General features: G+C 53.7%; 1 protein-coding gene across 9 annotated transcripts in view; it reads left to right on the top strand.

Annotated features, from left to right (window-relative positions):
• Positions 1 to 16656, top strand: part of GTF2IRD1 (GTF2I repeat domain containing 1) — a 112673-nt gene that overhangs the window by 57992 nt on the left and 38025 nt on the right. For 6 of the 9 annotated variants that reach the window (XM_049699855.1, XM_049699860.1, XM_049699858.1 and 3 more), the window contains 7 exons: positions 100 to 208; positions 1116 to 1153; positions 1588 to 1668; positions 2248 to 2337; positions 9249 to 9296; positions 10203 to 10268; positions 11364 to 11547. In XM_049699855.1, the coding sequence (XP_049555812.1) occupies positions 100 to 208; positions 1116 to 1153; positions 1588 to 1668; positions 2248 to 2337; positions 9249 to 9296; positions 10203 to 10268; positions 11364 to 11547 (616 nt within the window). The remainder of the gene's footprint in view (positions 1 to 99; positions 209 to 1115; positions 1154 to 1587; positions 1669 to 2247; positions 2338 to 9248; positions 9297 to 10202; positions 10269 to 11363; positions 11548 to 16656) is intronic. The other 3 variants (XM_049699854.1, XM_049699859.1, XM_049699856.1) reach the window with 3 other exon arrangements.

Raw genomic sequence — 16656 nt, 5'->3', positions numbered from 1 at the left:
GGAGCTTCCCCCAGAGGCCCCTGCTGGGTGCCCCGCAGGCAGAGGAGGCTGGAGAACCTTCGCCTTGACCACCCTGCCCCTCCCCGGCTCTCCCCCCAGGGAACAAGTTTACCAAAGACCCCACAAAGCTGGAGCCAGCCAGCCCGCCCGAGGACATCTCTGCGGAGGTCTCCCGTGCTGCTGTCCTGGACCTGGCTGGGACTGCTCGGTAAGGCCACACCCCGGCTCTGCGCCAGCTCTGCAGGGAGGAGCGAGGCCTAGGGCTGGCTGGAGGATGCTGGGCCCAGCGTCTCACTCCACCTGGACACCCCTCACAGGGTTATCCCGCACAGGCACCTGTACGCCTCACCCCACTGTGGGCCAGGGAGAATCTAAAGGGACCCAGAAGGAGAACAGAGATTTCGCCAGTTTTCTTCCACCTGGAGGATTCTTGTCACCCCCTTGGGATCTAGCCATACGTTATCTAGTCTCAAAAGCCTTCCCTGGCACCCAGACTAGGTCAGGAATCTGCCCTGCATGTCCACGAGGCCTCGCACGCAGCTCATGGCCTGGTCGCCATTCACCAGTGCCCCCCACCCAGGCCCTGGGCTCCTGGGGGCCAGGGACGGGCCATCTATCCCGGAATCCCCACGTCCAGCCCAGGCCTCCCCGACTGTTCTATGAATGAACTGAATCCTCCATCCCAGGGTCCTGCCCAGCTTCACTCCCCAAGCCCCTCCCCAGACTCCTGAACCCTCTCCAGGCGGGTGGTCCCTACAGCTCTCAGTGCCCCCAACAAGCACTGATTAAACCCCCACTGCACTAAGTGGTGGGGCTCCTAGACTGGCCAGTCCCAGGCCTCAGGAGCTCCCAGCTGGTGGGCAAGGTGGACGCCCAGCACGTCACCCCAGGGTACAGATCAGGAGCTCAGCTGGGGCAGCCAGGAGACTGCTGTCCGGGAGACAGGGCACTGGGAGTATTGCTGGCGTAGGAGGGGAGCGGCATGGATCCCGCTGGGATGGGAGCAGATGTGGTCAGGGGTGCATTTTGAATTGGCAGCCGCCGTGGGCCCCTGACTGCCTGGAGGGGGAAAGCTGGGGCTGATGCCATGTCATTTCTCGGCTTCCTTCCCACAGGTCGGACAAAAGCAGTCTCTCTGAAGACTGTGGGCCAGGTGAGGAGCTGGACCCCACTGCGCGTGTCTGGGGTGGGAGGGCGTCCACCAGCCCCACTCAGCAGCTCTGGGGAGGAGGCCGGCTCAGAGCCTGGGTATTCATGAATGTCCTCCGTCCACCCCTGTCCCCTGACCCTCCCCCAGGCTGCAGAGCATGCTGGGAGCTCGCTGGGGGCCGGGAGGGGCAGGTGGGATGTGGGTCGCTTTGTGGGAGACCTGGATTCGGGTATCACCTCTGCCTCCACATCCTTGGCGATGCAGGTCTCAGTTGCCAGGTCTATACGTTGTATCTACCTATAGCTCAGACACCAGGGCTGACATGACTTTTCTTGGCACTACTAACAAGTCACAGACAGGAGAATGTTCAAGAATGACTCCCCTGCCCGGCCGAGCTCACGGCCACACTTGACCAGATCCCTCGTTTCCCCCCACAGGAACCTCTGGGGAGCTGGGTGGGCTGAGACCCATCAAAATAGAGCCAGAGGATCTAGATATCATTCAGGTCACCGTCCCAGGTAAGGGCTGATCCTGCACCCCCGCCTGAAGGTACAGGGGTCGAGCACCACCGTGTCCCCTCCCGGGCTGTCCTGCTCTGTCTCTGGAGCCCCTGCCCCGGCCAGGAAGGGGTCGCCAGGCCGCTGTCTCTCTGGTCTGATCGGGAAAGGCTGCAGCGTTGCGTGTGCTTTCTGTAGGCACATCTGCCCTCTGGGCTGGGGGTCAGGTCTCAGCTCCGACCTTCCTAAAGTTCCCCCCAGCCTTCACCTCTCTGGCCTGGCTTCCCTGGGATTTGAGAGGCTGCAGGGGAGAAGAAAAGGTCATTGGAGTAAGAGGATCTGAGTCTGGCTCCAGACCTGGGTCCCTCTGAGCGTCAGTTTCCACATCTGTGAAGAGGGGCACGTACTTGTCCTCTGGAGGCTCAGTGTGGGGCAACCACAGGCTCCAGGCCCCTTGGGTCCCTGCTGTCCTCTGGCACAGCTACCCTCCTTCCTTAAGGGTCCTGCTCTGTGGGCACGCTGAGCTGGGAGGTCCCTGAGGGACCGTGACGGGGTGGGACAGACAGAAGATGCTGTTGTGATTTGGAGTTTTGCCTCCAGACCCTTCCCCAACCTCTGAGGAAATGACAGACTCGATGCCTGGACATGTGCCCTCGGAAGATTCCGGTTACGGGATGGAGATGCTGACTGGTAAGAAATGGGCTGGGGACCCACCTCCCTGGGATGTAACAGGGAGAGGGGTGGGCCAGGAAGCCTCTAGACTTTTCTTGGTATTGACTGTCCCCCTTGGAAGAAACTCAGTATATGCCTGGCTCCCCCATCCCGGCCAGGTTCCTTTCTGAAAACTTGAAATAGGCCTTGAGTTAATATTAAGTCTGGTTACTCTGTCTTTCCCAGGAGCTCCCATTTGGATAAGTTTGTTTATTTAGTCAGTAACTATTTATTGAGCACCTACTATGTACAAGGTCCCGTGCAAGGTGCTGGGGACAGAGCAGTGAACCCGACAGACCAAAGTCCCCGCCCTTGTGGGCTGACATCCCAGTGCAGGGAGACAGGTAATAAGCAAATCAGTAAGAAAAATAGGGGAATTCCCTGGCGGTCCAGTGGGTAGGATTCCAGGCTTTCACTGCCAGGAGCCCGGGTTTGATCCCTGGTCAGAGAACTAAGATCCTGCAAGCTGTGCAGTGCGGCCCCCAAAAAAAGGAAAAAAGAAAAATAGAAAGTCAGATGGTGGTAAGTGCTATAGGGAGACACAAAGCCAGGAGGGGAAGTATCAGGGGCAGGAGGGGTGGTTATTACAGGATTTGAGTGGTCAGAGAGGACCTCACTGAGAAAATGACATTGGAGCAAAGACCTGAAGGAGGTGCAGGCAGGAGCCGTGTGGATATCAGGACAGAACTTTCCAGGCAGAGGGAGCAGCATGGGCAAAGGCCCTGAGGTGGGCTATGCCCAGCATGTCTCAGCAACAGCAAGGAGGCCGGGTGGCTGGAACAGAGTGAGGTGGGGAAAGGGAGGTGGTGGGTGAGTTATGCAGGGTTGTGTACATCAAAGGAAGGACTGGAGACTTAACTCTGAAGAGACAGGAACCAGTGTGGGGGTTGGCGCTAATGGAGTACACTTTAACAGTGTTTACTCTGACCGTGGAGCTGAGAACAGACTGCAGAAGGTCTGGGGACAAGGACAGAAACAGACTCTGACGATAATTTAGGCAAGAGGAATGGTTGGGCAGGTGGATAGCAGCAGGGAGAGGGTAGGGTTCTGTGTGTTTTGTTTATGAAAGTTTATTTTGGAAATGTTCAAAACCACCCAAAGTTGAAAAGAATAGCTTAATGAATCTCACATGCCCAACTCTCAGCTCCAGCCATTCTCAACAGATGTTATTATTGATAATAAGAAGTAAGAATTATTACACGTAGTTAATGTTTTTAAAAAGTGAATCATTATAGGACTTCCCTGGCGGTCCAGTTGTTAAGACTCCGCGCTTCCACTGCAGGGGGCGCAGGTTTGATCCCTGGTTGGGGAACTAAGATCCCGCGTGCCGCGTGGCACAGCCAAAAAATAAAAAAAAAATTTTTTTAAGTGAATCATTATAAAGACAAATAGTATGTAAATTATAGAAGGTTTGCGGATATGGCAGAAAACGATATTAGTACTTAGATGATTTGAGTTTGGAAGGCTGTGTAACAAGGGATGCAGGGCCAGGGCAGGAAACTTTAGGAAGATGGCTGGAATTCGTTTCCCTTGCCTGTGATGTCTGGTGTGGGCTTGATTAGGAGGGGAGAGGGGTGGGTATTGCTTAAGGATACTGTGCAAAAGCGTAGTAGGTGTATTTAAATGCACAGTGTGAAGAAATCTCATAATGTTCAATGTGAAATGCAAGTGCAGAAGGATATAGACAATATGACATTTCTTTAAGTCTGGAGACGTAAAAATAGTATTGCTAATGTTTTATTTTTAAAAATCGTGTGCAACTATGACAAAATGCTAATGTGTATTCATTCCGGCGGATAGGTCCATGAGTGTTTGTGGTAATATTCTGTATGCTTTACTGCACTTTTTAACATTTCCCCTACCAAAAATAAACAAGTGACTGGAAAAATAAATAAGAAGGTTTCCTACAGGCCCAGATGGGTGGTGCCGCGTTAATTGGTGACAGAATAAAGGCAGAATCTCTCTGCTCCTCGTCTGCTTCCGTCTTCTCTGTCAGGGAGAAGGGTCTGGAAACAGCAAAGAGTGAGGAGGACCTGGGAGTCCAGTTCAATAAGGAGATATAAAGGGTCCTCGGAGCTGCTGTGGGTGAGTGGGGTCTATGGATAATACCTAAGACGTGCCTAGGACGTGAGAAGTCCCAGTGGACACAGATGCGCTGACAACAGAGATAGACTTGGAGATGAGCTTTTGCCCCAATTGCAAACAGGTGGACCGTGCGTTAGTCCCAGGCACAGTTCTGGAACAGATTTCTACATGGGCGACTGGGAACCATCAGAGGGGACCCAGTGTGGGGTCATCCACGGGATGGAGTTGGCTCATACGACATCGAGATCTCCAGAGGACCCTCCAGCTGCGGAAGCTCCTCATGATTTTTATAAACAAAAGGGTTTTGGGCTTCCCTGGTGGCGCAGTGGTTGGGAGTCCGCCTGCCGATGCAGGGGACGCGGGTTCGTGCCCCGGTCCAGGAAGATCCCACATGCCGCGGAGCGGCTGGGCCCGTGAGCCATGGCCGCTGGGCCTGGGCGTCTGGAGCCTGTGCTCTGCGGCGGGAGAGGCCACAGCAGTGAGAGGCCCGCATACCGCAAAAAAAAAAAAAAAAAAAAGGGTTTTGACTCTAAATGCAGTTTTAAGTATTGTTTTCAATTTAAATAAAAGTTATTTGAATTTCAAGCAAAAAAAGGGAGGGCCGCAGGGGGACCCCAGCCTCCACATGGGGAAGGTTTCCCCTGTTGTCCTGGAGGGCTTGGTCCTTCCTCAAACATTTGTCAGTTAGTTGGATAAAGGGACCTTAGGCAGCAAGATTATGCAATTTGCAGATCCTTGGGGAGGAATGGTCAGTCCATCCAAGAATGGTGTTCCCCATGGCCTTGACAGACCAGAACACTGGGCTGAAACGCACAAGAAAAATTCACAGCCCCAGGACGTGTGTCATGGGTTGTGTTCGTGGGGCCCAGTCTCTGAGATGGCGTTTAATGTGTGGGGTTTTTATTAGGGGCTGCCGTTGGGATCAGCACCTATGTAAGGGAGGGGACAGAAGCACAAGGGGGACGAGGGGGAAGGCAAGCCATGATCTGGCTGCAGCAACACGTCCACCAACCCCACCGGGAGCTCGGAGCCAGAAAGGCCCCTCAGAGTTGCTCCCAGTTGCACTGGATACCCTGGCCTTTATACCTCCACCTCAATCAGTCACGAGATGCGGGCCACCCTGGAAGGGCAGTCCTTGAAGGGGCAGCTGCCCGCTGACCACACTCCCTGCTGCTCTTCCTTGAAGCTCTTCCTTGAAGGGGATCTGAGTAGTCAGTACATCCCAGTACCTGCCACAGAAGAAGAGACAGACAGTAAACAAACGCATGCAGCCACAGAGAAACAGGGGCTTGAACGAAGGGGCATCTCTTGCACCTTTTAACTGAACAGAACTTTGGCTGAACGCGTGGGGAAATGGGCACAGACCTGGCGCTGGTAAGAACGCAAATGGGCAAATTGCTTTTTAGAGAAATGTGTCAGCTCGAAGAGCCGTAAAAATGAGCACCACCACCCCCTGCCCCCTACGTCCAGCAGGAACCCGGTCCGAGGAAATTGTCTGAAATGTGAAGTGTTTTCTGCACGGAGATGTTCGTGCCAGCGTTAATGATGACCATGCAAGATTGCAGCAAGCTCGTTCAGCTGTCAGGGAACTGTTAACGGTATCCTCCCGATGGACTATTAGCCACTAAAAAGAGGCAACGAGGGAGACCGTAGAAGACACAAAGCTGATGGTGTTTACAACTGTGTTGAACACATGATCACTGTTTTGGCCGGCGGGGGAAATACCAAAAAAGTAGCTATGTTAGGTTAAGTGATCTATCTTTGTCACTCCCTGAATCAGTTGCGATGTGCTTTTAATACCTTGGTGATGAAGAAAGAATATTGTCAGGCACGGGCTGGGCATGAGTGGAATTGGAAGCAATCCGGTAACTGTGTGGGGAGTGTAGTGGACCAAAGGCTCAGGATGAGCTGACAGTGTGGCCTGGTCTTTAAGAAGTCGCATGTCACCTGGCTGCATTCACAGCAGAATTAAGAAGACCGAGGGGGATTTCCCTGGAGGTGCAGTGGTTGAGAATCCATCTGCCAGTGTAGGGGACATGGGTTTGATCCCTGGTCCGGGAAGATCCCACATGCCATGGAGCAGCTAAGCCCTCAGGCCACAACTACTGAAGCCCGCGCGCCTAGAGCCCGTGCTCCACAACAAGAGAAGCCACCGCAATGAGAAGCCCGCGCACCGCAACGAAGAGTAGCCCCCGTTCGCCGCAACTAGAGAAAGCCCCGTGCGCAGCAACGAAGACCCAACACAGCCAAAAATAAATAAATTTAATAAATTAAAAAAAAAAGAAGACCAAGGGGGTCCCGATCTGTGGAGGCCCCTGGGGTTGGGGGGCCGTGGACCAGCATGGTGCGATTTCTATCGGAAAGGCTTCTCCCAGCTGGTGGTGTTACTGTATTGTACAAATCATCCCTCGTTTGCTCACCTGGTGCCTTGGGCATCTCTGGTCATGCCCTCGATCGTTTACCAAGGTTGAAAATGGGGAGGCAGTGAGCACATGGACGGGTTTGTTCAGGGTAAGTAGCCCCGCACCATGCCAGGGGGCGGGGGGGAAAAGCAGGCAACTTTCTCACGTTTGGAATTAGGGCCCCCAAAGTACATAGGTCATCATCTCCTACTGCCTTTGAAAGAGCCCCCCGCCCCCCAGGAGAGGACCCGGCCCCGCTTCCTTCTGTTTTCAGGGTCCTACAACAAAGGCTGGCAGAAACCCCTCCTTAGTGGAGCCACAGAGCTGAGCTGGTTCCCTGTGGGTGTCTGGGTCCGGTCATCTGCCTGGCTCTCAGATTGTTGCTACCGCCTGGGGGTGGCCCTGCACACACGGACAGCTCAGAGCGGGGACAGACTTCCTGGTCTCCCCTCTTGTTCCTCTCAAGCCATTTCATGAACTTGATCAGTGCTGCCACTGTGACATCTGGGCATCTCCGTCCGCCCTGAGACAGATCCAGCTCCCTGATTCAGGGAACCCTCCCTGGCAGCACTGCTTGTCCCTCTGTCCCCACCAGACTCCTCTCCTGTCTGCCCCTCTCTGTCTAGAAATGGCAAAGATGAAGTTGGTGAGTTTGGGATCCCCCAGGGGCTTCCCCTGAGACAGGGGCCTTCATTCATTTGGGAGGAGAGTCCGGGAAGGGCAGTCCTGGTACGAAGGGGGACTGGACAGGACAGCAGTGCTGTCAGGCCCGTCACCCCTGTGGGCAGCTGAGCTGAGGGACCACGGGAGCCCACGTAAATCACACACCTGAGTTAACGCAGCTGAGGAAGCTGAGAGCTGGGCTGGTGATCTGCCCTCCATCACTGGCTGAGAGCTCTTTCCAGGCATTGATCCCAGCCCTTGTACCTTGCTGGTCTGCTCCCACAGCCAGAAAAAAGCCTCCAGGCAGAGTCAGGTGGGCCCATAGTGTACCTATTGCCATGAGGAAAATTTAGGCCGAAAGCTCAGGCCTGGCCCTTTTTAAGTCAGAGGCTGAGCATAGATGAAACCTTCCAGAACCTTCCGGGCTGAGCCCCAAGGCTTAGGCTTGTCTGGCAATCCCAGATGCAGGCTCCCCTTCCCTCCGTCCGTGAGTGGGCCTTGACCATGGGCAGCCCTCCCAGGATCAGCCCCTTTCCATCCCACTCACGATCCCATCTGGAACATCCCTGCATCCCTCATCACCGAGCATCCTCTCCACCAGCTGGCCAAGAGCAGACCCAGGTCCGACTTCTCCACCCCTCACCAGCTCAGCCTCATGTCAGGGGCTGAGAAGGGCTGTTTAAGGGTTAGCCCTGCCTGGGAAAGCACCTGGCAAACGCACAGCAAACTTCCTAAGTCGCAGTTTCCTTCTGGTTCTTTCAAGTGTTGAAAGTCCCCACACCTTCCTCCAGCTCTTGGCACCAAAGAGCTGCTGCTGATGGAGGCCCTGCAGCCCGCCGGTCGGCCTGTGCCCCACCCCCTGCACCCCCACTTCCACTGTCCGCACTTGGAGTTCATCCTGCTGCGGAAATCCGCCATCTCTGAGTTTGCCACCACCCTCCCCACACACACTTCCCCCCTCCCTGCCTGTGTCCCTCTCCCACCCCACTGCTTTCCCTGGACACTTGGGTCCAGCCCAGGTGTACCCCCCCTCGGCCCCCCAAGGCCAGTCTCACCCCTCCCCTGTATAGCTTGAGCCCTCACCTCCCCTGTTGTTCACTGTGCCACAACCTTGCTGCCTGTTGGACGGGCACCTGGGGACAAGGTTGGGTCTCTTGTGCCCAGACCAGAGCCAGTGTCATCTTGTCAGATGCGCTGGGACCACGTGACCCTAGATGGCTCCACGCCCCCACCTGCCTTTCCTCCATCCCCTTACCCAGCCATGCCACCTGACATGTGGGATCGTAGTTCCCTGACTGGGGATAGAACCTCTGCCCCCTGCAGTGGAAGCGTGGAGCCCTAACCACTGGACCGCCAAGGAATTCCCTCTGTTTTTCTTTACGGCATCACTGCCATCTGGCATCATATGTAATGTTTGACATCACACCAGGAGGACAAGGCTTTGTCTTGTTCCCGTGTGTCCTCAATGCCTAGAACAGAACCTGGCAGTCAGTAGATGGAAGGACAGGCTGGTGCAGGGCTGGTCTCCACGGGGTGTTTACCAAATGTCACAGGATATCTGGTCTCTGAAACTCACATGGAGGCGAGGGCAGGTGCTTGTGCAAAATTGGGGTCCATGATCCCATCTGGGAGTCACCATGCCGTGCTGCAGAGTCTGGGCCTGCCATTCCCCACCTGTCTGCCCTGACTTTGGTGGTGCAGGAGATGATGAACATGGCTGCCTGGCACCCTCTTTTTCAGACAAAGGCCCCAGCGAGGACCCGCGGCCTGAGGAGAGGCCTGTGGAGGGTGAGGCACTGTTCACCCCCCATTTTTCACCCCCCCCCACGTCTCCTCCCCTCCCCAGTCCTGCACCTCCTTTTTGTCTCTTCCCAACACCGGGTTTGGGGGTGGGTGTCCTGTGGGCTGCCTGAGTTGGGAGGAGGTTTATAGACCTGTCTTGTAGAACTAAGAGGTACACGGTCAGAGGTAGAAGCAGCTCTTTCTGGTAAAGGAAATTGTAAGCCTTTCTTATTTTGTTTTTATATACACCCTGCCTCTTTCCACAAAGGTTTTAAGGCTGAGTCTTCCTGAGCAAGTCGAATTTAGGCCTGAAAGCACAAAATTGGCTTTGTGTCCAATAGACATGTTCAATCTCAGGAACACTGCTCATTCCCACCCTGCGGAGGGTGGGAGTAGGACAGGCAGGGAGATCAAGGTGAGGATGGGTCTGTTTCCACCCCTGGAACAGAATGAGTGGGTGTCAGAGGAGAGGAGCGTCACTTTCCCAATCCCAAACCCAGCCTGGCAGGGGAGGAACTCTGAAGTTTTAATCAACATCCACTGCCACCTAGTGGCGGCATACTCAATTTGCAGGCTTAGAGTTCACAAGCTAGCAAAGTCACTTACGGTGCTGGTCTAGAGTGACATTCACATAGAAAGGCCCATGGTCATTCTTAGGCCTCAAAACCTTCCGTTCAGTCCTGGTAATGCCCTAGATCCGATTTCACAAGCAGGTATTTGAGCCCCAGAATTGTGGACCTGTCTGCAGGGATGCCACTTCTGAGGAAGTAGGTTACCTGCCACCATTACCCTTCCCCATTCCAAGGTCCCAGCACAGGGTCATTCTTGGTGCCAGCAGACCTAGGACATGAGCTGAGAAGCAGGGTCCTGCTGCCACTGGGGAGGCTCACCAAACTGTTATTTGCCTTTCAGACAGTCATGGTGACGTGATCCGGCCTCTGCGGAAGCAGGTGGAGCTGCTTTTCAACACGCGATACGGTGAGCGAGGAGCCGGGTAGGGTCGAGGGCGTCCAGGCCTCCCTCCAGCTGCCCTGTTTTCAGAAGGCCTGATCCCCCATCCCAGCTGCTCCTGGAACAGAGACAGAGGAGGGAGGGGCCGGAGGGGCTGGAACCAACTGGGAAAGGGCCGGGGCTCCGCAGGGCCTGCCATCCTGCCCCTTCCTCAGCTCTAGACCTCCCTCCCTGGGAGACTGAGGCACTGCCAGAGAACCCCACCCTCTGAAACGCAGCGTCCCCACCTCCTCCTTCAACAGGCTCACACTCACTCATGGTCTGCCTCAGTCTCAGCTTACAGAGGCCACTCTGACTGCTGTCACTGCCCCTCTGTACCCACAGACACCCTCGTTCAGGGTCCTCAGGAGGACAGATGGATAACAAGGTCTTTCCTACTAGAAAGACCAGGAAAGAAAACAGGGAGGCAGGGAGAAGCCTACTCTTCATTCAGCCCTTGTGGTTGGCCAGGCACTGGCGAGGTGCTTCTCCCATCCCATCTCACAAAACGCCTGTGTCCTAATGCCCATTTTACAGATGAGGAAAATGAGGCCTGGGGAAGTGATGTGGCTTGTCCTAGGCCCCAGAACTAGTGAGCGGCAGTGCCTGGCCTGGGCCTCAGATGTCTCTGGTTCCCAAGGCATGGTGTTGGGCCATGCAGGGGGTTGGGGTTATTTATGGTGGCAGGGGGACCCTCTGGAGGGCCTTTCCGGCAGCACGGGGACAAGTGGACTTGGGTGGAGCCGATGCCAGGTCTCACCAGGTGTCAGCAGTTTCTCCTGCATTGCCTGGGTATGAGGGCATGAACTGAGTGTAGGTCTTACCCACTTACTTGGGTTCACATCCCCCAGCTCTGGGGCTCTGAGACCTGAGACGGGTCACATCCCCTCTGGGCTCTGGGTCTCTTACCCACAGCCTGAGGCTAACAGTACTTACCTCAGGAGGGTCAGGAGGGTTCAACTAAGGGCTAAGTTTCAAAAGGGCTCCAGCACCTGCGGCCCCCCCATGCAGACATGGGAGGTGGGAGTTGAGGCTTGTGGCCCCATAGATCTGGGTGGCCCTACAGCAGCCGTATCTCTGCAGCCAAGGCCATTGGCATCTCGGAGCCTGTCAAGGTGCCCTACTCCAAGTTCCTGATGTACCCAGAGGAGCTGTTTGTGGTGGGGCTGCCTGAAGGCATCTCCCTCCGCAGGCCCAACTGCTTCGGGATCGCCAAGCTCCGGAAGATCCTGGAGGCCAGCAACAGCATCCAGTTCGTCATCAAGAGGTAAGGCCCGGCCGGGTCCACGGGAGCCCTTCCAGGCTCGCCCGGCGCCCAGGAGCAGCGCCAAGTAGCCATCTTCCTCTTCAGACTGGGGAAGGCTTTTTTTTTTTTTTTAAAATAGGGCATTCGATGAGGTTTGGCCTCAGTTGAGCAGGCACGAGGTTGCCCAGGCCCAGCCCAGGCCTGAAGGACCTTAAGCAACTAGACTGACGCCCTCTCAGTCCCACGAGAACAGCCCCCAGTTTACCCAGGTGTAGAATGGGAGAACTCCCGCCAGCTTGACCTCCTGGGTAATTCTGAGCACCTCTGGGCCAGGGGGCATCCAGGCTGAGGACAATGCCCCATGACCCCAGGACTGGAAAATCAGGCATTGGCATTTTGAGTCTCTTCTGTTTCCTCGGGCATCTGATTTTTGTCAGCGAGGACCCAGGGAGCTCCAGTGTGTCCAGCCTGTGTGCCGGCTCAGATATAAATTGTCAGCGAGGACCCAGGGAACTCCAGTGTGTCCAGCCTGTGTGCCGGCTCAGATATAAAGTCCCTTTGGAGGAGGTGGAGGCAGCTACTAAATTTTTAAAAGGTGAGGGAGGACCTGGGGTGAACTGTTTTGTGTTTTTGGGTTTTCTTTTTGTGGTACGTGGGCCTCTCACTGTGTGGCCTCTCCCGCTGCGGAGCACAGGCTCCGGACGCGCAGGCCCAGCGGCCACGGCTCACGGGCCCAGCCGCTCCGCGGCATGTGGGATCCTCCCGGACCGAGGCGCAAACTCACGCCCCCTGCATCGGCAGGCGGACCCCCAACCACTGCACCACCAGGGAAGCCCTGTTTTGTGTTTTTTGGCTTCTGTGTATTAACGCGATGTCTTATAAATTTACTTTTGGTTTGGTTGGAAGTGACAAGAAAGAGGAGACTCTTAAGGGCTTGTTGTCCCTGGGGGAGTAGATGGCCCCCAAATTGGGAGACTCACAGTGTCCTTCATGCCTCGAGTGGCAGGCTGGTGATGGGGTGCGGAGCAGGGAGCTCTCTCGTGGGGCCTGGTTTGCGCCAGGAGAAGCAGAGAGGGTGATGCTCCAGGAGATGCAAATAGTGGACACGTGGTTCCTTCCTTCCACAAATACATCTTGAGTGCCTACCGTGTTCCAGGAGTGATGCAGCAGCAAATGCCACCGAGTCCTGCCCTCGAGTTGGCTGATCTCACGGAATTAAATCACAATATAGTATCAGGTAGAGATAAATGCCGTGATGCAGGTTAAAGGGGCAAAGAAGGAGGGGCAGGAGGAACCTGTCCACGGAGGGGACTTTGGAGCAGAGACTTAATGAAGCAAGGTTTGCAAATTATTTGCAATGGAAGAGCATTGAAGCAGCGGGAACAGCAGGTGCAAAAGCCCTGAGGCAGGGACATCCTTGTGTGTTTGAAGTCTAGCAAGGTGCCATTGTGACTGGTGCAGGGGGAGTGGGGGAAGGGTGAGAGTGGCGAGGCCCAAGAGATAGCAGGAGCTGGATCATACAGGGTCTTAGACTGGTTTAAAGAGTCTGGATTTTATTTCAAATTTAACAAGGACTCACCGGAAGTTTTTGAGGAGGATGGGCAGGGGCAGAAACAGGGACCAGTGAGGAAGCTGTTCCTGGCCCAGGGGACACAGTGGCATCTTGGATTAGGTAAAGGTAGGGGTGGGATGGTGAAAAGTTGTCAGATTCAGACAGTGTTTTGAAGATGAGGCTGGTAGAATCTGCTGATATATGGGATGTGAGTCTGCTGTGTGTTATGTTTGAGGTGCGTGGGGGCCTTCCAGAGAGGGTTGGCAGGTGGATTTACGGGGGTCAGACTCAGGAGAGAGGCCGGGGTGGGGACAGAACATGGGAACCTGTCAGCATTCAGGAGGGACGTAGCACATGGGGACTGCTTGCCTCATCCACCCCCTCAAACTGAGAACTGGAAGCCCTTGGGTGACTCGCAGGCTCCTGGGTCTAAGTCCAGCTCCTCCTGTTACTCCCCCTGACCTTGGGTAGGTTGTTCAGGGCATTAAATGGGGCATACTGTACCAATTATGGGGTGGCCCTGGAGGTCAAGGCTTAGCAAAAGACCTGGCACAGTGTAGGTACTCAATTAAGATTTTTTTTTTTTTTAGTATCAGGTTTATTGAAGTTTAATTTACATTCAGTAAAACTCACCCTTTTAAAATGCACAACTCTTTGATTTTTGGCAAACTCACACTGTCACATCACTACCATCAAGACACAAAACAGTTCCACAAGCTTCCCTTGTGCCCTTTTGTTGGCTACCCCAGACCCTGCGACCTGGTAGTTGATCATTTTTTTGCCATTTTGCCTTTTCCAGAATGTCATATAAATGGAATCATACATTGTGCATCTCATTGGGTCTGGCTCTTTCACTCAGCTTTTGAGATTCATCCATGTGGTTGCCTGTATCAGGAGTTCATTTAAAATATATATATATATATAAATTTTAAAAAGTGAATTTAGATAATTCGTTTTCTGAATGCCAAGTGAAGAAAATGATTCAAGTAGGAAAGAGTGATTAACTTTGTCCAGTGGAACAGTTGGGGTGTTAGGATTAAGGACCAGTTGGGGTGATTCTAAGAGATAATCGGAGAAGAGAGATGGAGCACTTGAGTATATTTATTTTGTTATTCTTCATTTAAAAAATTAGTCAAAAATACTATTGGGAATATTAGTGAAAAATCGCCACTTCTCATTAATCTTCTAAAAAATATGTATTTGGGGGGTGATGTAACTGTTCTGGAATTAGAAGTATGGCTGCATAAACAACTTTGTGAATATACTAAAAACCATTGATGCGTGTACCTTAAAGAGTGAATTACGTCTCAATAAAGTATAAATGTGTGTGTGTGTGTGTGTGTGTGTGTGTGTGTGTGTGCGTGTGCGTGTGTGTATATATATATATTAGTTGGCCAGAGCAGCCATAACAAAGTACTACAGACTGGGTGGCTTAAACAACAGAAATTTATTTCTCGCAGTTCCGGAGTCTGGAAGTTCAGGGTCAAGGTGTCAGCAGGGTTAGTTTCCCCTGAGGTCTGTCTCCTTGGCTTGCAGACAACCACCTTCTTGCTGAGTCTTCACATGGTCATTCCTCTCTGTCCACACATCCTTGGTATCTCTCTGTGACCTAATCTCCTCTCCCTATGAGGACACTAGTCAGATTGGATTAGGGCCCACCCTAATGTCCTCATGTAAAGACCTTATTTTGAAATACAGTGAGCCTATAAAAAAATATATGAGAAATCAGCACTTGGAGGGATGTCACTGATGGACTGATTTCCACCTAAACCTGAATTCCACGTCCTTCTAAACAGCCTCCAGACAGCGGCTGCCAGTTGACGAGAGTTGGCACAGAGTCAAATCAAACTTTCTAAATCTTTGATCAAAAAACATTCTTAACCCAGATTCTTGAACAAACATGTATCCAAACTTTTCATATTCTTTTGTGCATTCTTCTGGAAATAGGGTCCCTTGCTTTCATCAAATTCTCCAAAGTTAAAAAAAACAAAAACAAAAAAAAAACCTTGGGAAATTTAAAACCATGGATGGATTCACACGGATGGGAGACTGAGGTCCAGGGGAGGAGTGGCAGAAGGTCTGTCTGATTGCAGCGCTGCAGGACAGTTCTGGTGCCGACCTCCCAGACTTAGCAGACCCTACGGTTCAGGACACAGTCCCCAGCAAGACAACCTCCACTTCCAACATCAGCTAAAGTTCAAAGGTCCCTAGACCACCGACACTCCTGAGCAGCTGGCTGCAAATTCAGGGGTTCCCAGGACCCCTCCCCAAGTTTGATAATTAACTAGCACGACTTACAGGACCCAGGAAAGCACTGTATGACAGTTTTATAGAAAGGATGCAAATCAGGACCAGCCAAATGAAGAGACATAAAGGACAAAGTCTGGGAGGGACTGGATGTGGAGCTTCCATCCCCTCTTCCTGCGAAATCAGGGCCCATCACCCTCCCAGCACATCAGTGTGTTCACCAACCAGGCAGCTCCACCGACCCCAGTGTCCACACTTTTACTGGAATTCATTGCTAGCCTTCACTGGCTTACTGGCCAAGTGATTGGACTGTCTCCAGCCCCCCTCCCCTCCCTACAGGTCAAGAGGTCTGGCTGATAACAGTGGCTTGAAGACCAGACAAGCTATATTATACAGCACTGATTCTAAGTGCCCCATTTTTGGTGCAACCTTGTCCAGCTGTAGCAGGCCTGTCTGGGTGGTGGGGGTCTGGGCTGAATGGCAGGCTGAGGGCACTGGGGAGGTCACATTGGCCAGAGGAGGGCTGGCAGGGCATGGCGGGTGCAACAGGTACCAGAATCACTCCTTCACATCTCCCGAAGGGAAGGGATGCTGGACCAGGGTTCGGTGTGAGGATGAGTCTGTAGGTGAGGCTGCCCGGGGAGGTGCTGGGCTTTTCCTCACAGGGGTATCCAAGCAGTGACACAGGAGACCCTGCCTGGGCGTGAGGCCAAAGGCCAGACTCTCAGGGCACCACCCCCTCCATCAAGTGGATGAGGATTTGGTGTCCCTCCTGGCAGCGGGCATCTGTGCCTGACACAGAGCTGGGCTTGCAGGGCCAGGGAGGGAGGGGGCACAGCCCTGCCTTAGATCACAGTTTCAGGAGCTGGAAAAGCCCTCAGACTACATTTAGACCCCCCATCACTTCCTCTCTGCCTTCTTATGGGGAAGCGGAAGCCCAGAAAGTGTAATGATTTCCCCACAGGCACTGAGCAGGGCTCCCAGGCCAGAGTGCTTTCTGCGGTCCTGTTGTGTCTTCCAAGTATGGATTTATGAGGCCCGTTCCCCTCTGAGCCAGGGCAGCGTCATTATTTCCATTTCAGATGAGAAAACAGGCCTGGGGTGGGAGGGGTCCCTCAGCGGGAGAGGCTGCAGGCAAGAAGGAGGGGATGCCTAGTTTGAACTCTGCCCCTCTCGCTGTGCGGTCTTGGGCACGTTACTCACCTTCCTGATGCCTCAGTCTCCCATTCCTGCAAGTGGGATGATGGAAACAGTGCCTACCTCAAGGATGTCGGGCGGGCTCTGTGGAGTCTGCAGGGATACAGACATTAGTGTAAAGCTGGGTCTGGTCC

Source organism: Orcinus orca, chromosome 16, assembly GCF_937001465.1.
Source record: "Orcinus orca chromosome 16, mOrcOrc1.1, whole genome shotgun sequence".
Taxonomy (NCBI): domain Eukaryota; kingdom Metazoa; phylum Chordata; class Mammalia; order Artiodactyla; family Delphinidae; genus Orcinus; species Orcinus orca.
This window is presented reverse-complemented; position numbering and strand designations above follow the sequence as displayed.